This window comes from Peromyscus californicus, unplaced genomic scaffold, assembly GCF_007827085.1.
Source record: "Peromyscus californicus insignis strain IS unplaced genomic scaffold, ASM782708v3 Scaffold_14__1_contigs__length_90479793_seg_2, whole genome shotgun sequence".
Classification (NCBI taxonomy): Eukaryota; Metazoa; Chordata; class Mammalia; order Rodentia; family Cricetidae; genus Peromyscus; species Peromyscus californicus.
Window position 1 is genome coordinate 64,841,132 of NW_026294436.1, and position 26,894 is coordinate 64,868,025.

General features: G+C 50.9%; 1 protein-coding gene across 3 annotated transcripts; it reads right to left on the bottom strand.

The window, feature by feature from the left end:
* Nucleotides 1–352: 352 nt before the first annotated feature.
* Nucleotides 353–26,848, bottom strand: Psen2 (presenilin 2). Of its 3 annotated transcripts, none has more exons than XM_052737795.1 (11): nucleotides 26,768–26,848; nucleotides 16,254–16,413; nucleotides 14,337–14,440; nucleotides 12,404–12,545; nucleotides 8,796–8,863; nucleotides 7,944–8,164; nucleotides 6,935–7,033; nucleotides 3,128–3,211; nucleotides 2,695–2,796; nucleotides 2,097–2,215; nucleotides 353–1,050 (listed from the first exon to the last, which is right to left on the bottom strand). In XM_052737795.1, exons 2-11 carry the CDS (start codon nucleotides 16,392–16,394, stop codon nucleotides 895–897), a joined length of 1,236 nt encoding a protein of 411 aa, XP_052593755.1. In that variant the 5' UTR covers nucleotides 16,395–16,413; nucleotides 26,768–26,848; the 3' UTR covers nucleotides 353–894. The 3 variants fall into 3 exon arrangements, with proteins under 3 accessions (XP_052593755.1, XP_052593754.1, XP_052593757.1); XM_052737794.1 differs by having other exon boundaries at nucleotides 14,226–14,440; nucleotides 26,768–26,847; XM_052737797.1 differs by lacking the exon at nucleotides 353–1,050 and having other exon boundaries at nucleotides 2,102–2,215; nucleotides 2,690–2,796; nucleotides 14,226–14,440; nucleotides 26,768–26,847.
* Nucleotides 26,849–26,894: the final 46 nt, after the last annotated feature.

Consider the following 26,894-nt stretch of genomic DNA (forward strand, 5'->3'; position numbering starts at 1 on the left):
ACTGGGAGCAGCTCTCTGAACCCAGACGGACCCTGGTTCTGGGCCTGCTGGCTCCTGAGAACAGACATCTGTCAAAGGAACCACTGCGCATTTTAGCAATGACCTTGCAGCATTTCCCCACATACAACCTACCAAGGCAAAGGCCAGGGCTCTGTGGGGTCCCAGTGCCTCCCAATACCCTGCTGTGGAACTTTCTAGTTAAAGAACTGGGTGCAGAGGGGCAAGGCAGTTAAGGCTCTCTCCTTGATAATGGGTTAAGTCCCTCCCTCCCCCATACACCGTGCACATCACCTCAGGAAAGCCCTGGGAAGCAGGGAGGGGACAATGTTAACAAAGGGACCAAACACTAACATTCCAACAGGAGCATCTATTTATTGGTATTGATAGTAAGCCACTTCCCAGCAGTCACTGCTGTAATAAGACAGGACTCAGCGTCTAAAGGTACTAAAGTGACAGAGACATCACAAAGCACTGGGGACATTCATGACTGCAAACTGGCTTTTCTCCTCTGGTCAGGGTGATGGCACTTAGTGTCCTTCCTGACCACGCCTCCTGGTCCCCGCTGATGCACGTTCCTTCCGTTCGACCCTGGAGGATAACAGACCTGCTCCACGCATGTGACCTCATCTCTGAAGATAAACTCTGCGGAGCATCCAGCTGGTGCCACAGATGCTCCAGCAGGGACGCCACAGTCTGGTGACAAGACGGTTAGCACCGAAGAGCAGCTTCTGCTTCCTCGTCACGAGTAAACACGACACTTTTTTAATTCTTTTTTCTTTTTTTTTGTAAGGAAAGAAAAGTTGTCTTTTAAAAAATATATGGCACTAGAGTGTCACACTATACACCTGCATCCAGGGAAGCTTCCTACGGCCCTCAGAGCCGTGCTGTCTCCCGTCAGATGTAAAGCTGGTGAGAAGCCAGAGTGTCCATGAAAGGACGCACCAGGTTGTCTGTGGAGAAGTAGAAGATGAGCCCGAAGGTGATGGAGATGGGGAGGGCGGGCAGGGCCTTCTTGAACACGGCGAGCAGCAGGAGAGTCAGACACAAACCCTGCAGGACATCAAGGTGAGGAAAAGCGGTTGCTCTACCGTGGTGGGTGGTGCAACCCCTCAGACTAGCCTGAACTGCCACAGACACGCAAGAGCCCCTCAAAGTGCACATGGCAGGCTCCTCTCTCACACATCTCCCTCAATCAGGACACCTGTGTGTTGGCTAAGTGCGGACACAGACCTGGCCAGGCCATGTTGCTTCTCCATCTGGGGACAGCAGTCACACAGGATGGTAAGAGTGTCTCTCCAAGGAACATGCATTTACAAGAGACCCAGATGGGCTAAAGTGAAATCCTACTGAGGTGCTAAGCAGAAGACACCAAGGAAATCATAGATGCCATGTAATCCAGCCCTTTGGAGGCAAGCATGGCGGTGGCCCTTTCTACCTCCATCCTTGGTGTCCAGGGTAAGGACAAGGCACCAAAGTGCCTGCCCTGCCCATGGGACAACAAGTCCCAAGTCAGACAGTATGGTATGGGAGGAGCCCAGGGTCTGTTATCCCATGTGGGCACAAACAAGCTCTTCCAAGCACTGAATGACAGCCCTCTCAGAGACTCTCCCAACATCTAAAAGGAAGCATTCTCTGGGATGGCATTGCAGGATATGTCCCCCAGCTTGAGTACCAGCCATCAGAGCCTCCAGATTACACTATTGCTGAGGTTGGAGAACCCAGGATTCAGTCTTCTATGGGGTCCTGGTGGCACAGAGAACATGTAGCTGTGGAATGGGAGGGGAGTCCTTTCACACACCTCTCTGGCTGGTAAAAGCCTTTGGCTATTCTGTCTCCCATAACTCTCAGACAATTTGCAATCCAGGAACTCAGGGACCAGGCCCCGAAGCTTTCATCCAGAGCCCAGCAGTGAGGTACATGTGGCCAGGGAGACGGAAGCCTCTTGTCCCTCCCCGGGTGCTCTCTCAGAAGGGAGCATGTCCTGGAGACCACACTCTGGGCGAGGCACCTCTCCCCTCACCGCCCTTGCCCCTAAGAGGGAAGACAGCCGCCACAAATGCCCTATGCGGTCCCCCTGCACCACGCAGCCCACTCACAATGAGGATGGCGATAAAGCAGGCCAGGGTGGTGTTCCAGTCTCCATTGCCGGCGGCCGCCGCCTTGCCCACCAGGACGCTGTAGAAGATGAAGTCTCCCAGGCCAAGCTTTACGCCCCCTATATGGAGAAAAGAAAGCAGTCCTTGTCCAGTCCTACTGATGGGAAACCTCAGCAGGAAGCAGGCAAAAACAAAACAAAAAACCGGAAGTGAAGGGCTAGGACACTAGCCAAGGGACCCAGCAAATGGGTCAAGGGGCAAGATGAATGTACCCCTCAGGAGCACCGGGGCAGCCTGGGTACAGGATGAACTACCTAGGAAAAGATGGGGGCGGGGACAAGGACTGAGTGACTGGCAGCCTAGGCAGAAGCCTGGAATTTAGGTGAGCCACGTAGTTCGAGAAAGGAGAAAGAGACAATCGCTTCCTGCCGGGGCTGCAGGCCGCTGTGCGGTTTAGCATGGAATCTGACCACAGGGATTTTTAAACAAATTTAATGTCACCACCCTCCAGAACATGGATAATACGATGACAGGGGACTCCAGGAGGCCCCCACCCTGCTGTCCCGTGAAGCATGCCATCTGAACTCGGGCACCTTACTTTCCTCCTCTTCTTCCAGCTCTTCCCCTGGGTAGCCAGGAAGGGGGGCTTCAAAGGCTTCAGGGTATGAGGGCTCCCCAAAACTGTCATAGGAGTCTTCTTCTGAGCATCCAAGAAGGAAGGACCACCGCCATCACACACCGTGGGGAATGGCAGGGAGAGACGAAGGCTGGTCAGAAGGTACAAAAATCCAGAAGATTCCCCAGTACCCTCCCACCTCAGGGCTCCCCACCACCAGCAATATCCAGGAGAACTGAGGCGAAAAACTGGGCATAGGATGGACAGTCCAACTGTCACCGTCTAGGACAGGTGTCAACGTCTGGCTATCAGATAACAGTGACTGCCATTCTGAACCTTAACCCACAGAGGGGCCAGGCCAAGCGGGGCGCAGGAGAGGATCTCCCCTGAGACAAGGCTTGAGCCCTATACTCACCCATCTCTGGGTCATAGGGGAGCTGCAGTGTTCCTTGAGAGGAGGGATCCAGCTTCGCCATGCCCACGGTCCACACCATGGCAGCTGCAGAAAGAGCAAAGGGACACACCTCAGGTAGTACTCACAGGAGCTGCTCCTGGCCCGGAGGAAGTGGAGCCAGTCCGAGTCCCCAGAAAGCCGGCACAGCCCCTCCATCCTGCAGGGGTGCTCATGCTTGGCCGATAGAGGCCATGGGGGCAGGAGTCCAGGGTCACTGGCTGGGTGGGCATGGGTATTTCTCCTTTGTCTTTTTTCCCTCCTCTCAAATAACAACAGCAACAAGAAGAGGGATCAGTGAACAGCATGGTGGACTGTGTCTTTTTAAAAATAGTCTTTTATCTTATTTTTTAGGTTTCCGTTTATCACAAAAAGGGAGGCGTGGAAATGATTTACATGATGAAGTAGTTCAGAACGTCAGTGGGATAGGCGGCTTCTTGTGGCGTCATTTCAACAGTGATTTCAGTCCACAGACTTTCCAAGAATGTCACCACCTCCAAATTAGAAATAATTCTTGTTGTCTAGAACAACTTTCCTGCCTCCATGGTCTGGGAGATAAACTTGTCTCCGACTTTCACACTGACTGGCTGAATCCCTCCACCCTTTCCTTTAGAGACCCATAGTGCTGTTGCTTGCAAACTCTTCCGTGAGATTTTTCTGAACGCATAATGCCACCTTTGGTTGCAGTTTCGGCTGCCCGTCCTCAACCAATACTCTGTCCAACAACAGAAGTAACCTTCGGAAAGCCTGTCTGTCATGATTCTTGCCATCGCAGCTGGAACCTAATCGTCTTTTTTTTTTTTTTTAATACAACATAAAAATGCAACCATGAAGGGCTGGAGAGATGGCTCGGTGGTTAAAAACACACATTGCTCTTGCAAAGGTCCTGGGTTCATTTCCCAGCACCCACATGGTGGCTCCCAAGTGTCTGTAACTGCAGTTCTGAGGGGAATCCAATGCCCTCTTCTGGCCTCATGGGTACTGCATGCATGTGACGCACAGATCGCCATGTAGGCCAAACACTCATATACATAATAAAGACAAAGCTTTCTAAAAACAATTTTTAAAAGTTCAGTCCTGAGGCTGAAGAGCTGGTTCCGTGGTCAGGAGCACCTGCTGCACAGTCATGAGAAGCAGAGCTCACAATAACTCCAGGGCCCTTAACAAAGCTAGAGGTCTTGTAAATGCCGCTGACTTCAGCCCTGAGGGAGCTGATGCCTGCCTGCCTTCTGGCCTCTGTGTACATGGGGTGCATATTATGTTCAGATGCTCATACAGACATACCTGTACACATAAAATAAACATTTTAAAATGCAATGTCTGCAGCTCAGTGGCTCTCTGTGTATTCAGATGGAAACTGTACCCACTAAACAGCCCCTGCTCCCTACAACAGGCCTCTTGTAGGAGGCCAGCTCCCACCTTTTCAAGGGTTCCTATGAGGAGGAGAGAGGGATAAGAAAGTATTAAACAGAAAGATAGTAAAGAGGAGAAAGACAGAAACACAGGATAGCTTTGGGAGGACCTAGATCAATACCCAATGGCCTTTTCCATTTATTCAAAAGGACTTTTTATAACAATGCCAAGGGGTGGGGCAAAAGACCTCCCCCTACAAGATCAAAGCACACTGCACAGCCAAGTGTAGACCCTCCAAACACCTGGTAACCACCATGCCCGTAGTCAAATCATCCCCTTATGCAGCCCTGCTGGGTAAAGCAAGCTCAGATTCTCAGACCCTGAGTAAGTTCTCACTAGGAAACCTCTGTGGGTCTCCACAGCACCTGTATTTGCCACCCACTCGATTTTACGTCTTTAATTTCACCTACTGATAGCACATGTAATCATACAGTGCCTGACCTTCTGTCACTGGTTTAGTTCACTTATCCCAGTGTCCTGAGGTTCATCCACATCACCACCTCGGTCAGCACCTCCTTTTGTAAAGGAAAAGCACTGCATGGGAATCCCACACTTTGGTCATCCATTCATCCTCTGGACACCTGGATACTGCTAGCTCTGAGCTACTACAAATGATGCTGACATGGACACAATGTCCCAACACTTGTTTAGTCCCCGAGCTTCATCCTCTCGGGTACAGGGGCACCATGGAAACTGCTGGGTCTCATGGTACTGACTGAACTGAACTTAGCTCCCCTGGGAGTTTATTACTCCGTGTTTCCACCTCCCCAGTGAGATGTTCACACTCCACAGACTCAACACCCCCACCACCTGCCCTCCCAGCCTGCCCATCTCTGCAAAAGGCAGTGGGTCTTCCCTGTCGTCTGGACACAAAGCACTGCCATTAACCTTAACTTACAACCCTAGCAAGCTACTGCTCCCCCATACAAACCCCGCTTGCCCTTCGTGGGTTGTTTCTTGGCCTTCACACTGGCTCTGGACTGGACTACCGTCCTTGCACATTTTACTCTCCCCTTAGTGGGCAGGGTGATCCTGTGAAAGGGTTGACCCAAAGCTTTCGGGGGCTTACCTCTCCTTCAAGAAGAAGGGCCAGAGTGTCACACCATGGTCTGCAGAGATCACACTGTCAGGACCCTTCTACCGTTCTCTCCTCCCATCTGCTCTAGCCACAGACTCTAGGTGCTCCCTGAGCACACCTAGCCCAGGTCGACCTCAGGCTCTTTAAATCCGCTGCTGTCCCCCTTACTCCAAGTACTGGCCTTCAGATTTCTACCTAGTGCTAACCCCTATCTAAGTCAGGTCTCTGGCCAAGTGAGACCTGTGAATGAAGGCTCCCTGGTCACCTTTAGCAAAACAGCCTCCCCCTGGCCCTGAAGTCTTTGGCCCCTTGCCCTCCTCTGGTCTTTAACAGCATGTGCTACCTCCTGGCTTACACTTGTCTACTTCCCTAGTTTATGTCCACCCAAGAATGAATCCTCTTTCACACACAAGGGAATGCACGGCCTCAGACACTCGGACTGACCAGAACTGTCCATCCCTCATCCTTAGAGCATCCTGGGATGTGCTTTCCAGCCAAGGGGCATGCTGCTGCCAATTCTCCGCTCTAAGCTTGATTCCTCATTCATTATGATTACCCACGTCTGCAGATGGTTTCCTGGGTACCCGAGGCATCAGAACCTGGAATCACAGTCTCTATACTTACAAAGACCCACTGTCAACAGAGAGCGGCCACTGTCACCACAGGGAGAGAACTCTGTGAGCCATAATCTTGCCTCCTGCAAGACCTCTAGGTTGTACACAGGGTCTACCAGTAAGTAAGGACTCAACATAAAGTGGTAACGTCTGTTAAATACATATATAAACCACATCCCTCTAACACGACCCCAAGGCTGGAGGCAATCCCTGTGTCTTCCCTTCAGAGATGACCAACTCCCACTGCTAAGCTGCTGTCCAAGAACCCCAGAGAGAAACTGGGCCCCTGTCCCCCAAAGCCCATAGGACTCTGGTGGTTACAAGGCTCTAAATGCTGCAGGTTTGTGGGGATGTGGCCTATACAGTGCAGACTGCCAGATAGTAGACAGAATATGGCCACAGGACTGTCCACATCCCCCTAGGAACCCCCTTCCGACCCTGATTTCCAAACCTTCTTCCTGGGCAAGGTCCAGCCCACCAGGGTCTCTGGAAGTAGAACCCTCCTGTAGGTGGTGACCCTCATAGTGTTATCATGACTTGATCCTCGCCTTTGGTTGAGATGGAGCACATATCCTGTCAACTAGCAAAACCATGGCCAACTACCATGTCTCTACCAAAGGCTACCTGCTGACCCCCCTGGTCTAGCAGAGGCATGGAACCACTCACATGAGTATATCAGGGCAGGAAATATGGGCTCATTTCTCTCCTGGGCAGTTTCCACCAGCATCCTCAGTGGCCCCTTGGGGCAGAGCACAGCCACAAGATCTGGGAAAACAGAGATATCCTTGTCATATTAAAGGAGACCTTTATTCCCAAGCAGTATGAAGAGGAACCACCCCTCGGTCACCAGGAACCTAAGTGAGCTCCAGGGCACACCTTGCTACTGGCCTGGTGTCCCAAGCCCACCAATCTAGCCAAAGCACCGGCTGGAGCCAAAGCAGGTAACTACGAAGTAGGAGAGCAAGGTGCCAGACCCACAAGATGGTCTTGGAAGTTCTGCTTCCCTGCGTCCCCAAATGTCCACCCTTAAAACGGGCGTTGTAGCACAGGTATGGAACTGGTGCTACTTAAACAACCACTCAGACTCATCCTGAGGAATCATGGCTCGCTCTTGCACATCCACACTTGAAGAGCATATTGGCAGTTGCGGGCAGGAAGAGTGGTCACTTTGGGGTGTGTGCCTCAAGTATCACAAAGGAGAGTCTGTGGGAAGGCCTTCTCAGGACAGAAGGTGAAATGTCCCGAGTGCCTTCCCACCTGTTATCATTTGAATGTGAAATGTCCACTGGAGGCTCGTGTTTTGAATGCTTCATCTCTAGCTGGTGACACAATTTTAGGAGGCTTTGGACTCTTCAGGAGGTGGCCACTAGCTAAGGGATGCAGATCACTAGGGGTGGCCTTTTAAGGTTAGACCCAGCCCCTAGCCCCCATAAGTTCCCTGTTTCCTGGGCCACTACAAGAAACCTCTGTCACTTGCTCCTAGTGGGCCACGCCCCCTTGCCTTCCCTCCTGTGATGGACTGACACCCTCCGACACTGTGAGTCAAAATAAATCTTTCTTCCCTTACACTGTTTCTGTCAATTATTCTGGTCACAGCAATGCAAGGGTAACTGAGACACCACTCCACCATTGAGGCGGATTCAGCCAAGTTTCACACCAGGCCCCAGCTACCTACCATACACAGAGATGGCACCCAAGATGACCCAGGCAGACCACTCCGGCAGGTACTTGATGAACACCAGGGCCATGAGTGCACTGATCACGATGAGGTAAGCCTGCTGCAGCATCAGCGGCCCCTTCCAATGGATGCACACCATGCCCACAGCTCCGAAGTTCCAGATGGCCAGGAAGAGTGTGGGGTAGTCCATGGCCACGTTGTAGGTCTTGAGTACTTCTCTGCAGTCCCAAGGTGAAGCAGAGCATGGAATACTCGGGGTGGGGGTGGGGAGGGTGCCACCCCCTAGGTTGTTTGACATCCTCTGCTCTCAGCCATTAAGTCCCAATTCTTTATTTTCAACATTCCCATCCTCCATCTCCATGGGCCCCACTCCTAACCACTCAGCATTTTCCAGAATGTGGTGGGGGGTGAACCAATAGCTGATACATGGGTCACACAGCCACGCAATGGACGCACCTGGAAAGCCCTGTGCAAAGATGAGGTCCTTGAAAAAGTGTTTCTCTTTGAGCCTCTGGGTTAGGCTGATATCCAAAATCAAAGGGCAAGGGGGCAGATAAACTAGGAAGGACCCAGGCTTAGCCCACCCCTCTCCCCAAACAGAACGTCACTTTGAGAGGTTTCCACCTGCTAAGTGTCCTGAGAAGGCTTTACCATGCGTCCTTTGCTCGTTTTAAATCAGGAGTCAGAAAGAATCCTGTGACCTACCTACCACGGAGCCCACGCCTGTGTCAAAGCCTGGAGGCCTGAGCCCCTGGAGCAGCTGACACTGAGGGGGACCACCTTTCCCCGCCCAGGTCCCTCTTATGTAGCTGTGCCATAGGGAGCGGCTGCTCAGCAGCCAGCACTCACCCGAGGTAGATGTAGGTGAACAGGAACAGGAGCATGAGGGACGACATAATCAGCCAGCCATGGATGAACTGGACAATAGAAACAAGATCGCCATTAGCGCTGGGTGGTGGTGGTACACACCTTTAATCCCAGCACTCGGGAGGGAGAGATAGGTGGATCTCCAAGTTCGAGGCCAGCCTGGTCTACATAGTGAGTTCCAGGACAGCCAGGACTACACAGAGAAACCGTTTTGGGGGTTGGGAGGAGAGTTGGACCCCAAGGAATTAAAATTTCCCTAGGAATTTCATGCTTTCAAGAGGAAAACAATGAAGCTTGGCACTGGCCAGAGGAACTGGTCTCCAGGAAAGAGACTTCACATACTTCTGACAGAGCATCAGGATAAGAGAAGCCCAGATAATGATGGGCAGGACCTGGTCTTGACTAAGGCTGTTTGACTACACATACCCTCATGTTAGGACTGGAAGATAGACCTGATGGGGAGTCAGTTGCTGTGGAACAATCCTTTTCTACAGTGGGAACATGTATTACTCTCATTGGTTAATAAAAAGCTGGCAGGCCAGTAGCTGGGCAGGAAGTTAGGTGGAGGACCAAACTAAGGATACTGGGAAGAAGGACCTAGTCAGGAGTCACCAGCCAGACGCAGAGGAAGCAAAATGAGAATGCTGTACTGAGAAAAGGTACCAAGCCACGTGGCTAGAGATAGACAAGAATCATGGGTTAATTTAAATGTAAGAGCTAGTTAGTATAAGCTTGAGCTCCCGGCAGAGCATTTATAAGCAATATTAAGCCTCTGAGTCAATTATTTGGGAAATAGCTGCTGAGTATTTGGGAGTTGCTGGGGGACAGAAACTTCCGTCTACAGCCAATGGATTTGGAGGGCCACTGGATCTTTGTCCCACTTCCCAATACGGCCACACTGAATAAATCTCCCTTTTCTGCTATTTTACTATTGATTTGACTCTTTAAAACTGGCTTATGGATAACAAGCAGCCAAGTCTAGCTTCTTAGGGCTGCCAGAGGCACAGGTTCCAGTGCTAACTCTGGTAACAAATTTGTGCAGTATCTCCAAAACCATGAACCAGAGCCTAGACATGCTTCTCAATTAGCCTACTTTGTGCCTATTACAGGAAAGGAGGGCCAGGCCCCTTAGGGGGTTCTCCCTAGTCACCTACAAGTGTCTGGGGGAGATGAGAGTCCTAAGAGTCTGCTGACCCCCAACCAGGGCTGGCCCACATCTGCACACTCATCATGGGCAAAGAATATGCTGTGTGGGTGACCAGCCCCCACTTTTACAGGGTTCCTATGAAGAGGAGAGAGGAATAAGGAATTTGTAGATAGAATGATAGGCCTAGCTGAGAAGAAAGACAGAAACACAGGATAGCTTCAGGAGGACCTGAGTCAATTCCCAATAGCCCCTTCTGTGTCTTCTAAAGGGTTTTTTAAAGGAATGCCAAGGGGTGGAGCAAAAGACCTCCCCCCTAACACAGCCAAGTGCAGACCCTTCCAAACACCTGGTAACCACGCATGCACATGGTCAACCCATCCCCTTAGGCAGCCCTGCTAGGTAAAGCAAGCTCAGATCTCACTAGGAAACCTCTGTGGGCTCCCACAATGCTGGTAGTCATTACTTCCAGATAGCACTCTAACTCCCCGAAGAGAGCCTTCAAAGTTCCGGCTGGAAGACATCACAAAAATAGGCGATATTTAGTAGGTAAGATGAAGGCTAATCCAGACAGAGTCAGGGGACTCACTGGCTGCTGTTTAGAATGAGTGACCAGGGCAAGCCTCCTGAGGGGCTTGACAGAAGGAAAGTCGCTTCCCACTCAGGAGCTCCAGACAGGCCCTCAGGAGAGCTGTCCTTCCTTCCCAGGCTGGGCATGGAGGGGTCAAGGGCAAGACTCAGCCATCAAGGGTAAGATGTGACACTTCCTCCCAGCTTCTCTTCACTTCTAAGGACTAACCTTGGTCACCAGCTCAGCCCAGTCTGACCCAGTCTACCCGGAGGAAGGGCCACGCTGGGCTGCGCACCCAGTCTTACAGGAAGGGAAGGTGTGGCCTCTGGAACCTACTCACAGTCCTCACCCCAACCATGACGTGTCTAGGCTATGTCATCTTGGAACTTCCCATGGTCAAGCCACTTCTATGGGGCTGGCCATGGGACACATACTGACCCCAGCAGGGTCACTCCCCATGCTATTTCTACTTTGTTGTCATGTTTTCTTTGTCTAAACAACCCTCCCCTACACTCTGACCACATCCGCCCCTCCTTCCTCTTTAGTACAGACAGAAGCCCTACCTCGTCCACATGGGCAGTTGTCACTGATGAGCTAAGCTTCGGTTCCTGGAACATTTCCTGACGCCCCTCCTATGGGTCAACCCCTATCACCCAGCGGAGCCAATGGCTGGTTCCCTCTCTCACCATGGCTTCCTCTTCTCCTTCTGCTCCATAAACATAGCTGCCAGAACACCAAGGGCCATGCTATGCCTGGGGCTGCAGTTTTGAATAGGTAATGCCTAGCTCAACTTCCTGTTAGTCTTGAGGGTTTCAAAGCCTAGAGGCTAAATCCAGTGTCGAAAAGTTGGTGGCACAGTTAGACCTAGGAGCACAGGTCTGTAACACCAGTTACAGTTCCAGTTAACTGGTGAAGCTGAGGAGTTTGTCTACAAAATTATATATGGAAAGTGGGCAGGAGAGATAAAGGGTAAAGGCAATTGCTGCCAAGCCTGGGGACCTGAGTTTAATCCCTGGAACCCACATGATAAAAGGAGAAAGCTGACTCCAGACCACATCAGACACCTGCTCCGATTCCAACCCAGAAGTGTTGAGGGTACAGCTCAGCGGTTTAACATTTGACTAGTGTGTGCAAGGTCCAAAATTGAATCCCCATTTGGGGATGCTAGGGTGGGGAGTGTGACATCACTGGGGATGATGCTGTCTATAACTGGGATCACATAGGATGTGACTCTTCCAGCACTCCACGGGGAGGCTCAAGGTCTACAGAAGAATGTAACCCAAAGGGTTCTCAGAGTCAGGAGACCTTCACACAGCACATGAGCATCTCTATCTTAAGGGAGATGGAAAGATAAAAATAAGCCTAGAGAAAGTCTCGGGGTGAGGCAAACTAAAACAGAACTTCAGAAGAAATAAAATTAACTGCAGAGCAGGAGAAGAGTGTCAGGAACGCTGCCATGGAGCGCTCAGAAGACAGTGGGTGGGGTGGGGGGCATGCCGTTTAAAAGTCAGCTTTAGGTCAACTTCCCACGGTGTCAGAGAGCACGAAAAGGCAACCTACTCTGCAGAAGGAAGGAACCTGGGTAGGGTTTAGACAGTTGCCATGTGGTGGCGGCTCCATCCACATCACACAGCAGGGGTGGGGTGGAGGGGGCGGGGCAGAGGGGGCAGGACAGGGGGCGGGGCAGAGGGGCAGGGCAGGGGGCGGGACAGAGGGGCAGGACAGGGGCAGGGCAGAGAGGCAGAGGGGCAGGACAAGGGGCGGGGCAGATGGGGCGGGGCAGAGGGGCAGGGCAGGGGGCGGGGCAGAGGAGCAGGGCAGGGGGCGGGACAGAGGGGCAGGGCAGGGGGCGGGGCAGAGGGCCACGGACCTCACCTTGTAACATCTATACTTGTAGAGTACCACTAGGAAGATGGTCATGACCACGATGACGCTGATCATGATGAGGGTGTTCAGCACAGAGTTGAGGAGACGCTGGCCCACCGAGGGCGTGTCCTCAGTGAAGGGCGTGTAGATGCTGAAGAGGTCACCGGAAGAGCCTCAGTTAGAACCTAGCACTGGCTGGGCCCTGATGGGACCATTGCTATCCATATGAGTGGCCTCTGCCTCTAGGGCCAGTGACTTGTAGCACTCTGATAACTGGAACCATCCTGGCAGCAAGGACAGGTGGTACCCCATTGAGACCTGGCTCCTCCACTGGACTTTCCCACTTCCAGGCCCTCAGCTCGTGCACCTACCGACAAGACTGGCTGCCTGCTTCTCCACATGATGATTAATTTTGATTGTCACTGTGAGTGGATCTGGAATCCACTAAGTAGCATGCCTCTGGGTGGGTCTATGAGGGCGTTTCTGGGCAAGATTAACCCTCCCCAGGGTGGGCAGCCTAGGTAGAAAGAGGTTAAAGGAAACAGTGCTCTTTGCCTGCCTGCCTTTGTTGTTCCTTGCCAGTGAGAGCATCCACCCTGCTGCTGCTGCTGTTGCTGCTGCTGCTGCTGCTGCTGCTGCTGCTGCTGGGACCCTTCACTGACAGCAGAACCTCAGTCCTCCAATGTGCACTAAAGACTCTCTGGGAATCTTCCAGGCATTCAGCAACAGATTGGGACTGCTGAGTTATCCAGCCTTGTGGACTAAGCGGCTATGGGGTTCTCTGCCTCTTTAATGTGCAAACAGCCATTGTTGGACTACCTACTGTTGTATACGCCAATCTAATATATCCCTTTACACTACTTTATTGGATAAGCCGATTTAATAGATCCTTTTTCATATTTGGTTTCTGATCCTCTCGAGAACCCCGACAATACATTCCATCGATGTTCTGCAGCCTCACACTCCCAAACCCCCTGCTCCCCCAACTGCTGCCACAGGTACTGCCCGCCCCTACTCTGGAACCGATTCACAGGCATCCTGCCTGCTCTTCCCAGCTCCGACTGTCAGGAGCATGCTGGCCCCGCCCTCTCAAAGCCTTCCATCTCTATTACTATGAGTCCCCCACAGGCTACCAGCCTCCTAGGAGTGGAAACTTTCCTACCTCCTCTTTTCTAAAAAAGAAAAAGGTTTCAAATCCAAAGGGAACAGTAAGTCTCTAATGGCAAAGATGTTGAGGATGTGCTCAGCAGTGAAGAGCCAGGGAGGGGAGAGGAAAGGGCTGAGGTTAGGGAGCGCTCAGTTCTCTGTTATATTTATTAAAGTAATAGAAGGGCCTGAGAAGTCTCCCTCATCTGCTGGAAGCGTGCTAAGAAATCATCTGGTCCAACTCTGTCACCTCACATCTAAGGGAGCAGAGACCCAGACAGGACGTGACTCACCTGGGGTCACATGGTGTTTGAGACACAGTGGGCCAGGACCAGGTACTTGGTACATGGAGCTCAGTGCACTGATACACTCAGTGCTCAGTGCTCTGTATTCAGATTCAACTTAGCCTTCAGTGAACACTGCGGGACCTTTCATGTGATTAGCCCACTTAATTCTCCAGGTAGCCTCATAATTAAACCCGAGAAACAAACAAGGAAATGGAGGCACACAGGTCAGACATATGCCCAGACAAGTCACATGACAGGAGGCAATGAGTCAGGGTGTGAGCCCAGAGTCTTTGTCACTGGTCTCCATGGCCACCAGCACAGAGCTACAGGCACAGTAGCTAAGGGAGCCTATCAATCACCACCCCAACCTCCCAATGCCAACCCGGCCCCCAACTCACAGCTGCCCATTCTTCTCTGTGTAGAAGCGCACGGACTTGATGGTGGCCACCACTACAATCATACACAGCGTGACAGGCACAAACAGCATGATCACATGCTTCGCCCCGTACTTGAGGGTCAACTCTTCCTCCAGGCCCGGCGGACGCCCAGGAACCCCACTGCAGGCGTAGCGGTCTGGGTCTTCCTCCCCATCTTCCTCACTGTCCTGGCTCCTCTGTGGGAAAACACATAGTGAGGGCCCCAGAGGCCCCCACGGCAACCTGCAGGGGCTTTTGGAAGTAGAACTGAGAAGGTCAAATGCTGCTTTCTAGACATGAGGAGTGTGAGCTCCGATTTGGATCTCCGGACATATAAAAGGCTTAGGACAGTGGTGGAGAAGGTTTAGAGCTAGCCTGCATAGCCACAGAAGGGCACATCAGAGACCCTTGTGCTTCCCAAGGATAGGAACTAAGGCCGCTAACCAACACGGCCACATTGGACATGGGTAGGAGAAGGGAAACTGAGACCAGACATTTTGATTGGCTAACTGGAAGAACCAGCATGGAGGGGACTTTCTCCGAGCACCAAGACACAGGGCTCCTTCAGTACCAGTTCTCGGCATGGAGCGCTCCAAGTTACCTGTTCACTTGAGACCAAGGAGGAAAAAAAATCCAGTAGACAGGAAAGGAAGTAACTAAAAGGCACACACACCCAGGAGATAAGAGAAGAAACATGGAGAACCAGTTGGTAGTATGACCTTGAACTGTGAGAACCCACTAAGGCTCAGAGGCTAGGCTTGATGAGAACAAGGCAAAGGATTAAGGGTGGCTGGAGAGAAAAAAGGCCTCTGGGCCTGGAAAGGTTTTAAATTCCTACAAGGAATAAAATGGATTGAGATCCAGGCAACCTCAGATGCGGTTCGCCTGACCAGGAGGGAGACAGCCAAGTCAACGAGCTGACCCTACCGCTGTCCTGGCCTGAGGCTGCAGCAGTAAGGGTCACAGTGTGGTTACCTTTCCCAGCACACAGGTCAAGCCTGACTCAGGCCAACTCAGCTTGTGGTTACCCTGTCCGGCTACCTACCCAAATCCTTTCAGTAGCTTTCGTTCTTATCAGCTTAATGTTTGTGTCATTGGCCTGTCCCAAGCACCCAAACTCATAGTACCGGGAGACAGCGGCCTGCATTTGAAAGGTAGGTGAGGGGTGGGAGGGGAAGGGGGATGTGTCAGCCGGCCTACTGTATACCATAATTGTGTACAAAGCCCTTACACATGGAAGATGCAGTTGTATCACGGCCAGTAGACACCACTTTGGCCAATTTCTATGTTTACTTGCTCTTCCTGAATGGAAGAATGCCTGGTTTCATCCACAGGTTAGTCAGCTTTCTCTCTCTATAAGAAACACCTGAGATAATTCAGCTTATAAAGGAAAGGGTCAAGAGGTCTCAGTCTGTGATGGACTGACCCTGTTGCCTTGTGCCTGTGATAACCATACCGTGGCAGAAACCACGGAGAGGTGCGAGCTGGTCCCCTCATCGTCAGGACACAGAAAGGGGAGGCAGTGGGACCCCACAGTCAAGCTCCACCCCTTCCAATGACCTGAAGCTCTCCACCAGGCTACAGTCCTTAAAGTTCTGCTGCCTCCCAATCATAGCACACGGGGGACCAAGGTTCAGCACAAAAGTCTTCGGGAAACATCTCAGCTCCAAATTCGGTAACCCATAAGACACAGGCGGGGTTGGAGAGATGGCTCAGCAGTTAGATGTAGAAGACCTGAGTTCAGTTGCTAGCCCCCGAGTCAGGAAGCTCACAACTATTTCTCCAGCTCCAGGGGTTATGATGCCTCCTTCTGGTCTCCATGGATACATGAGCTCACATGCATACACCTCCACACAATAATACACATAATTAAAAATCAAAATGACATAGGAACCTCATTTAAAAAAGACATAGGAAGAACCTCAGGGCCCTGGGTTTTGTTTTTGTTTTTTGTTTTTGTTTTTCCACAACGGCCCTGTTTTAAGGCCAACAATTGCTGGTGGGACCTACCCACTGGGCAGTGTTCTCTCCATCCTCCGGGCCTGGCCTGCCCTCCTGGCAGGAGCGTGACGTGGGGCTCTCGGCTGACATCAAGGATGTCCGCTCGTTGCACACCTCTTCCTCACTGTCAGAGGCCATGAATGTGAGCATGATCCTGCCTCAGTAGCACCTGGAAAAGAAGCACAGGGACCTCATTCCACCTTCCTGACAGGTGAAGGCAGTGGGGGTCTAGGGGACGGCAGGGTGGCTTGAACACCAGGCACAGGTCTTGCCTCTCTAACAAACATCCTAGACATACATGTCTCCAAAGCCAGTGAGAGGCCACAGCATCCTCGTTTGAGACTGGCTGGAGTAGACTCCTATCACATGGAGAAAAATGTCCAACCGGAAATTGTCCGGGCCACTCCGAACTGTCAGAGTTTGTTCGATCCATAAACATCTGTGGATCACCTACTGTGCTTGGTTCTGGGGCTTCCACCTTGAATAAGAAGCACCCACGTCCCATAAACAAAACAAAACAAATCATCTAATATGACAAATGACATACCATCAAGATGATGAAGGGATTGTACCTCAGAAGCAGAGATTTCATGTTTCCTAGAGGGGACTCATGCTGGAGGCAAGTTCTTGCCAGTGGGACAGTGGGCAGGTCAGACTACGGCCACGCCAAGGAGGCCCATGTCATCTCAAGGAAAGCTGGGTATTGACAGTGTTCCCTCTAGCTGGTGACTGTGAGGGGAAGCATAGAGGCCAGGAGGAAGTATCCTGATGGGGGAAGGTGTCCTGATGGGGGGAAGTGGCCCGATGGGGGAGGGAGCCTAAAGGGAAGACATAGCTGATAGGAGGGGCTTATATGGGGGACAGAACAGAGGATAGAACCCAAGACACTGGCTAGGCTGGACCAAAGTGAGGAAACAGGATGTTATTAAGGAAAACTGAATGTGTTCCAAAAACCCTGTGTCTGCGGGTTGAAAATGAGACACCATCTAGTGGTTCCTGAGTATGGGGTACATGTAGATTAGAGTCTTAAGTTCAAAAATGGCAGCTAAGTCCCAGGAGCCACCCAGCCAGTAGGGGGACATGACCCCTGGATGTACCCACACAGAGGCATTGGGGGAGGGAGTCTGCACTGCCCCAGAATTTCTGTATGGTTCTCAATGTATTCTGACACAGTGGGATCCAGTACAACTCCGAGTCCCCGTATTTTGGGTCCAGGAACAACCTCTGAGAGGATGTGACCATGCACATGTCTGGATGGACACTGCCACTACCAACAACATCACCTCAGAGTTGAGCTTTGTGCTACTGAGGTAGGAGCAGTCCTGTTCTTCGATGAAAGCCTGTCTCCAGATAGGTCACTCTTAGAATTTATGTGACCTTCAAATGATTAGACAGGGTCCTTCCACCAAGGCAGGGCCTGTGGCTGCTCTTCTGAAGCCAGCCATCCTGGCTGTGGCCTGGGTAATTCCCACAAGGACTCCCCCCAATCTGCCATTACAGAGATGATACAGTGCATTTGTTTGCCTCTCTGATTGGGCCTACTACAAAGGTACCCTCTGTCTTCATAGGATTTGCAAAGTGAAGAAGCCCAGGGTCCCCAGAAGTTGCCTCTCGGGTTCTACCAGACACTGAGAATGGAAACACAGCTGTAGAACCCCACTGGCACAGAAGGCGCACGCCTTTAATCCCAGCACTTGTGAGGCAGAGCCAGGTGGATCTCTGTGAGTTTGAGGCCAGCCTGGGCTACAGAGTGAGTTCCAGGAAAGGCCAAAGCTACACAGAGAAACCCTGTCTGGAAAAACCAAAAAAGAAAAAAAACAAAAAACACAAAAAACTGCACAGCTCTTTGTCCTGAAAAAAGGACCTGGTCACACAGAACACAGGAAAAAAAACAAAAAAAACAAAAAAAAAACAAACAAAAAAAAACACTCTCAGACTAGCAAAATCTCCAAATAACACCAAAGGAGGGCTGGAAGATCTGGGTGTCAGATGCTGGTGTGTGTGCGTATATGTGTATGTGTGTATGTGTGTGTGTGTGTGTGTGTGTGTATGTGCACGCGCGCATGTTTAAACTATATGTATAGCACTGAAAACAGGAAAACCTCAAAGCTACGCAAAGCCTCAGACCTTTTGATCCGGAAATGCTACTTCTTGGTATTTTATCTAAGAAAAATAAATTCATACAAAAACATGTGCTGTAGTTATTTGCTATCATAAAAGTAAAAACGACTGAAATTTCTGACTCTCTTCACTGGCACAGGAACTCCCCCCCCCCATCTGTAATTCTACTTCCTGTGGTTACAGTTATCAGTGGTCAACTGAGGCCCAAAAACATGAAATGGAAAATTCCAGAGTAATCAACTCATACATTTTAGGTAGTTTTTGTTCTGGTGGGAGCTCTACCTCAGCCCTGGCATCCATAGACCCAAAGAATCTGGAATGTTCTGGTGGAAGCCCCACCTCTCTGCCCAGACCCTGCCCCTCAGAAAGTCTGGCCAAACAAGGCTCCTCCCCCAGAGATGCTCAAGACCACTCCCATAGGGTATTTAAACTGCACCCCAGAAAACAGACATGTGTTTTTTTTGGTCTCTCATCCTGTCTCCTCTCTTGGGGGGGGGGGGGGCGCTAGAGAATCACCCAGGAATGCTCTACCCATTAAACTGGGGCTTTCTCTAATTCGGTTTGATTTGAATTGCTGCATCAGCGGAGAGGCTTATGGGGGTGCAAAAACTTTTCAGTTTTCACTATAGTATATTGTTCTAATTGCTGGTTTGTTCTTATTAATCTTTTGTTGTGTCCAATTTATAAATTAAACTATCACAAGTGTGTATGTTCAGAAAACAAAACACGGTTTCCACAGGACTTGGTATTCGTCATGACTTTGAGAATCCATCCAACTGAGGACAGATCCTCCTGAGCCTGTATGAGGGAGAGGACCCACTGCCTGTTCCTCTGATGGGGACTATTACAGGACCACTAAAGCCTTACTTCAAACAGTACTTAGTAATTAAAGTATGAAGTTAAATTTAACAGGATGTAATGTTCTCCTAATCACCTGAACTTACACACACACACACACACACACACACACACACACACACACACACACACACACACGAATGGAAGACTGGTAAAACTATTACAAAACATTAAAGGTCATTATCTTTAGAGCAGCCTGATTGTAGAAAATTTTCCCTCTGTCTTTTTCGACATTTCTCCACTTTATTTTCAGACAGACTCATGTATCCTGGTTGGCTTCTATCTTAACTATGTAGCTAAGGATGACCCTGAACTTCTGATCCTCCTGCCTCCACCTCCCAAGGGCTTGGATCACAGGCATGCACCACTACACCCAGTTCATGCTGTGCTGGGGATAGAGCCCAGGGCTTGCACACTAGCCAAGACTTTACAGAGTTACATCTCCAGCATTTTTGTTGTTTTTAAATAATCAAGATGGGTTGCATCTTCAACCTACTGCTTTTTTTCTTTTGAGATAAGATCTCACAGTATAGCTCTGGTTGGCCTGGAACTAGATTGTGTAAACCAAGCAAGCCTGGAACTCACAAAGCTCTGCTTTCTGCTTCTGGGGTCCTGGGATGAAATGCCTGCCCGCAGTACCTGACAAGCTACTGGTTTGTAAAGGGAATAAGAGACATCGACACATAGGGTTTCCTCTCCTTCCTGAATCACCGGCTTGGCCTGGGGAAAGAGATGAGAACCCAGGAAGCCACTGGCATTTTCTCCAAAGTCCTGAATGACAACAGCGGCTTCTCCGGCGCCCCTTTGGGTCCCTGAAGGCAGGGTCAGCCAGGCGTCTCTGTTCTGAAGCCTAATGGCACCGAAATTCTCAGAGGGAAAACAAACCACCACTCAAATGTGCAGATAAACAACCGCGCTGGATCTGCAACCACATCAGAGGGCTGCAGAGAGCTCCTGGGGGGCCTGATTCAGCACAGGTGGGGATGCGGCAGGGCTCCTGCCAGTGCTGACACACGCATGCTCAGCCAGCTCCACAGCTCTGGCGTCCCCAGGAAAACAGAGGGGCTGACCGGAAACAGTGGGGTGAGTGCAGGCACAGACTGTTCTGGAAGCCTGGCCTGCACTGTGGCGGAGGGATTAAGCACTCTGCCGGTTTTTACTGACTCACTGACTGGAATCAAAATGTTGATTAGCTGAACTCAGGGAGTCTGACCCATTCTGCAATTATCATGGAAACCAGGTGACCCAATTCCCTCAACCTGCTTCTCAGAGAAGGGAAGCAAAGGTTTGCCCTAATGTTTAAACTCAGTGGCCCTGGTAGGAAAGAGCTTTTAAAATGTCACAGAAAATTCCAGCGCCTCGTGGAAAACAATGCTCCAAATGTGGACTGGAAACTACATGGAGGGCCGCAGAGAGGCTAGGATTCCCTGACCCCTTCCCAATGGGCCAACAGAGCAATGTCCTTGGCTTTCAAAAGGTCACCTTCTGTGGTCACATGGCTACTTCCCAGAATCCCCATGACCCCTGGAAAGTCCCAGTCTTCCTCTACATTAGGGAAGGGTTTCCCCCCAATCCAGCAACACCCCGGGACATCTCAGATTCCAGCCCTACCTCTATCCATTCCCACCTGACCATGTATTTGGCTGGTCTGCCTGGTACTTGCTGAATGGTTCTCTTGGATTCTGGGAGATCTCAGGCAGAACTGGAGTTAGAGTGCCAGACCCTCAAGTGGGGCCTCATCCTGGGGTCCTTGTCTTAGCCTCTGGAGTTGGTGCCATTGCCTTTTTCTCTTGAAGTACCTGGGTTGGGGCAATTTTCCTCATTTCCTGAAGTGGCCTGGAGGAAGGGGCACTGGGGGAAAGAGACAGGGAGAGTGTCTCTAGCACACCACCCTCAAGTAAAAACTGCAATAGTTTTTCTTTAAATGAAACACAGCCACCAGTGGTGGGAGACGTATGTGACATGAACCATATATCCTGGACAGCTCCTGACCATGCAAGGTGACGGGAGCGATTTCCTCCTCTGTAGACAACGGAATAGGTTGCCTTGTAAGATTAGGGGTGTAAAGTGTCTAGCCAGGGTGGATGTTCAATAAATGGGAGTTACCATGGAAACAGGAGGGGACACTGAGAGGGGCTGACTGAAGGCAACCAGTGCCCTCCTTAGGAAGCTAGGGAACTGCTAAGCCACCAGAAACATGTACAAAGGCCAGGCACCAGGGAGATCCTGTTTCCATCCAGCCTCAGCCGGACAATGGGAACATTCTGTCAAAGGAAAGAGCTCGTCCATAGGATGACGTTAAAGCTGGGCTGAGTACCTTAAGTGCCATCCGCTGGTGCCCTGTTTCATAGTTCAGGAAACCGAAGCCCAGGTAGCTGGGGGTGAAGGGAGACTAAAAGAGTACATGAGGACCACAGATAACAGGTCTCTAAACTGCCTGCAGAATGCCATTCCCTGTCCAACCAGCCCTAACAGGTTCTTGCACACAGAGGCCAGACAGCCAACGCCATCCACACCCTCAGGCTCTTCGGGAGCACGCTCGCTTGTGGATTAAGACAGCACCTGCCTGCCATGGACAAGGATATATCTAGAAATGCCCTGCCCACTCCCAGATGGTGCCAGCTTACAATCCTCAATGAAGTCTCTCTTACATGCCCCCATTTCCCACTCCTGCAGGTCTGTGAGGCTCAGAGCTGGACTTGACAACACATGGCAATGAGGGAAGGAAATGGGGTACTGCTTCTCTGGGTCAGTTCAAAAGACAAGCGGGAAAGTGTCCTGCCATGGGACTAGTCAAAGAAATAAAGACATTTTCATTGACTGGCCGCACCTATCAAATCTGGTTTTCCAAGATGTGTCAGGTAGTCTTCTGTTACTAAAACAAACACCTGAGATACAATTTACATTAAAAACAAACAAACAAAAAAAAAAAAACGGTTTTACTTTCAAACACCTGAGGCACAAATTACATTAAAAACAAATAAACAAACAGTTTTACTTTCTTCAGCTTAACAACAAAACCCAGGGTCAGGTGGGCCTGTGGCTTTGGGCTTCTGGTACAGCAAAACTACTCAGCTCAGGTCCAGAAAGTAAAAAAAAAGTGATACCTTCTCACCTCCAATAACCAGAAGATCTCCCAGCAGATCCCACCTGCAGGCACCTAGAGCAGTTATTCCTGAGCTGAGGGCGAAGGGATGTCTTTTTTTGTCAAGACTTATGTTTTTTAGAATAAGTATGCATTACTTTTATTTTTAAAAACACGGGGAAGTTTCTGGCTAAGGTATAACAGGAAGGTGGGAAGTCTTTAGATTTCCTTCATCTGCAAAGATAAACCAAACCAGCCGGGCAGTGGTGGCGCAGGTTTTTAATCCCCGCACTCGGGAGGCAGAGGCAGGCGGATCTCTGTGAGTTCGAAGCCAGCCTGGGCTACAGAAACAAGTTCCAGGACAGCAAGGGCTATTCCACAGAGAAACCATGTCTCAAAAAAAAAAAAAAAAAAAAAAAAAAAGAAAGAAAGAAAGAAAAGAAAAAAGGGAAAGATGCAGAAAACAAGGGAGCTGCTCCCTCCATCAATGCACAGGCGCTACAGTTGTCTCCCCAGCGCATGCCTCTTCTTTCCTGAGGACTGACTTGGAATCACTCTCTCCAGTGTTCAGTGATGCCATCCCTAAGCCTGGGTAGACTACATGTGGACTGAGCACCACTCCCCAGGGGCCACGGTCCCAAGACAGATGGGAACAGTGGCAGAAACATCTGCTCTCTGCAGGGTCCCAGCTGAGCAGCATCTAACCTCAAAGCAACAGCTGAAAAATAGCCACAGAGGTTTTTGTAGAAATACCATGTGACCGACTTACACACATACACACACACACACACACACACACACACACACACGAAGCTTTGGCGGTCTCCTCTCTCTCCATCCCCTTTGTTTCAGCTTTGGTTTTCTAGTGGGAGAACTCACTATTACAGCCGGGAACTCACTATTACAGCCGGGAACTCACTGTTACAGCCGGGAACTCACTATTACAGCCGGGAACTCACTGTTACAGCCGGGAACTCACTATTACAGCCGGGAACTCACTATTACAGCCGGGAACTCACTGTTACAGCCGGGAACTCACTGTTACAGCCGGGAACTCACTGTTACAGCCGGGAACTCACTGTTACAGCCGGGAACTCACTATTACAGCCAGGACAACATTAAACCCTGGGTCTGCCTGCCTCTCTACCTTCAAGTGCTGAGATCACAGGCCTTCTGGTTTACTCGAACTCAGAGGTCCACCTGCCTCTGCCTCTCGAGTGCTGGGACTAAAGGCATGCGCCACCATGTCCACTTGCATTTTGGTTTCTTTAGGGTGAAAAACAAAGGCAAACCAAGGCAACGGCACTTGTCTAGAACCAAACGCACTGGGAGAAAGAAGCTGAGGCAGGGATCCTGCCATTAGTTTAAGGCCAGCCTTGGCTACATAAAGAGTACCAAACCAATCAGGGCTACACAGCAAGACCTTGTCTCAAAATACAAAACAAATTTGTTTTCTCCCAGGTTCTCAGGCTTGTTAATGAAGACCTCCCAGAAATGTTCTGGGTAGCAGTGTAGACACAGGTAAGAGGTGACTATGGTAAGCCTGTGGACAACCCCAAAGGTACAGACGATACGTGGAGCAATGTCCAAAGCCTGTGCTGACAGGCAGTGGAGCCACACAGCTGGGCTACTGTGCCCCCCATCTCCCTGCCTCAAGGCCCCAGAACCCCAGAAAGTTCCTTGGCTTTAAAAGAGTCATACTAACTGTTTCAGTATCCTGCTATGGGATGTTCTGTATGGCAAATGTGTTGCTAATTAGTCAATAAATAAAACACTGATTGGCCATTGGCTAGGCAGGAAGTGTAGGCGGGACAAGGAGGAGAATAAAGCTGGGAAGTGGAAGGCTGAGTCAGAGAGACACTGCCAGCCGCCACGATGACAAACAGCATGTGAAGATGCCGGTAAGCCACGAGCCATGTGGCAAGGTATAGATTAATGGAAATGGATTAATTTAAGCTGTAAGAACAGTTAGCAAGAAGCCTGCCACGGCCATACAGTTTGTAACCAATATAAGTCTCTGTGTTTACTTGGTCGGGTCTGAGTGGCTGTGGGACTGGCAGGTGAGAGAGATTTATCCTGACTGTGGGCCAGGCAGGAAAACTTTAGCTACAGTATCCCTTTAGTTTTGTTTGGTGATTTACATTGTTGTTGTGTGTTTTCTTTGTTTTCTGAGACAGTGTCTCACTTTGTAGCTATGTTGGCCTGAAACTCACTACACAGCTCAGGCTTGCTTTGAACTCACTACACAGCCAAGACTTGCTTTGAACTCACTAGCTTCTTGCCTTAGGGATTATGCACTGGAACTACAGACATGAGCTATCATATTACTTAGGTTCTTAAAAAATTAACTATATTTTATGTGTACATGTATTTTGTCTGCATGTATGTCTGCAAAGCACATGTATGTCTGCCCAGCACATGTGTGCACACCTGGTGCCCACAGAGGTCAAAATAGGCCTGGCACTGGAGTTAGAGACGGTTGTGAGCCTCCATGTTGAACATGGGTCCTCTGGGGATGCGACGGGTACTGTTAACTGCTGGGCCATCTTTTCGGCCCATTACTAAGTTTTTTTTTTTTTTTTTTTTTTTTGGTTTTTCGAGACAGGGTTTCTCTGTAGCTTTGTGCCTTTCCTGGAACTCGCTTTGGAGACCAGGCTGGCCTCGAACTCACAGAGATCCGCCTGGCTCTGCCTCCCGAGTGCTGGGATTAAAGGCGTGCGCCATTACTAAGTTTTTATAATAACTGTGATAACCACTGGACAAAATGGCTTTTTTATCATGGATGCCCAACTCCTAACACGTCACATGTTTATTACACCAACAACCCAGAGAGGCCAAGTCTGGCAAGAAGCTCACATGGCAAACTGTATGCTACAAGCCTTGGAGCCACCACAGAAGGGCCACCGGACAGGTTACAGCCAGAACCCTCTGCTCCAGGCCATCAGACAGAGCAAGCAGCAGCCTCTGGCAGCATCCCTCATCCTGGTCTGTCTCTATGGTAGGGACATTTATTTCCACATACAAATGTGCACACTCTCTACTGCAGGCATGGGCACGTCCACATAGGAGGATACAGTTCTCCAAACCCGGCACAGCTTCCATCCCATCCTGCACCTCTGCCCCCCGCCCCCCATCCCTGACAGCCTGATTCTAGTCACCGTCCTGGGAGCCAAGGAACGAACCTGGATGGCCACCTCTGGACTAAAGTCCAGATGCTGGCCCCTTCACCAGCTGAAGACGCAGGACCTGATACTGTTCCTGGCTCCACAGAGTCTCCTGCTCCCAAAGGGGAACCTGAGCCCTACACACCTGGAGCGGCTTATGCAGAAACTTTAATTACTGCCAGAAGTCTTGGCTGAAGGCCTGGGAGGCTCAGGTGTCCACAGAGGGACTCTATAGACATCAGGTACATCTATTCTGCATGCTGGAGTCTCTGTCCCCAACAGACTATTCTGGAGACGGCTATCCATTGAGTTAAATTGGTCTGCATCTGTTCTGATTTCGATCCTCCATCTGTAAATGGATGCAGTTATTTCAACAAACAGCTCATCCCTTTAAAGGCGAATCCCTAAGCAGAGATGCTAAGACATTTCGACTAACTGGCAAAGGACTTACTGGACAGCAGTAGAGGCCCAGGCACCAGGCTGTAAGCCTGGCTCTACTGTGTCATACCCAGGGAGACCTTGGGCAACTGCACTTTTTGGTTCTGAGAGTTGTTCTCCCCTGGCCTCACGCATGCTTGGCAAGCACTCTACCATAGAACTGCATCCTTAGCCCTAGGCGCAGTTTCTTCATCCGTAAAATTCAGTCGCAACTAGATCTTGCTTTCGAATTCCTTCGGTTTCAAAGGCTTGATTCTGGGCGTCTCCCCACTGCTGTAAGAGACTTAACAAAACACTCAAACACCACTGGTAACAGAACGCCACCCTCAGAGCCAGCCTTGGGCCCTGTCCTGCGCCCCGCTCCTCACACAAGGAGTTTCCAGTCCCTCGACATCTGTGGCAGAGCCCAGATGGCCCAGGTCAAGTCCTAGGTAACAGGGACCAAAATTCACGGTCAATACAGCTGTGAGACCCACGTGCACTGGCCCTTTAACACTTCGCTCCGCGCCCACCCTGCCTGCGGCTCCCGAGGCAGGAAGGGACGCTGAGGGCACCCGGACGCGGCCAGAGGCCCAGGGCCTCTTCCTACGCTCCTTCCAAGCCCCAGTTCGGGGCCGGCCGCACTGCCGCCTCCCCGGCGCCTTTTCCTCGCCCCCGCGCCAGCCAAAGAGGCCGCGATCGCTGCCGGGGCCGCAGCCGGGAGCCCGGACTCGGGTACTCCGAGGGGGCCGCAGCCGCAGCGGTCAGGAAGAGTGCGCAAGAAGGGCCTCGCTGCATCCGGGCTCTCCATGCGGCTGACTACCCGCGATCAGTGACAGGTACCGGGCCACACGCACCCAGGCCCACCCTCGGCTCACCTGCTCCGCCGCGGCGCAGGGTAGAGTTTACGCCGCGGGCGGAGCGCCTCTCCAAGGCTAGCGCCGGCCCCGCCCACTACCCCATCCGCCCACGCCCCGGACACGCCCCCGACAGGGACCCGCCCAC

Coding starts and splice junctions, on each gene's coding strand:
- Psen2 (XM_052737794.1), bottom strand. CDS start 16,394: ATGCTCACATTCATGGCCTCTGACAGTGAGGAAGAGGTGTGCAACGAG. Junction 7,034..7,943: donor GGGTGCCATCTCTGTGTATG/GTAGGTAGCTGG, acceptor CTGTTTTCCCAG/ATCTTGTGGCTGTGCTCTGC. Junction 3,212..6,934: donor TCCTGCCCTGATATACTCAT/GTGAGTGGTTCC, acceptor CTCTTTCTGCAG/CTGCCATGGTGTGGACCGTG.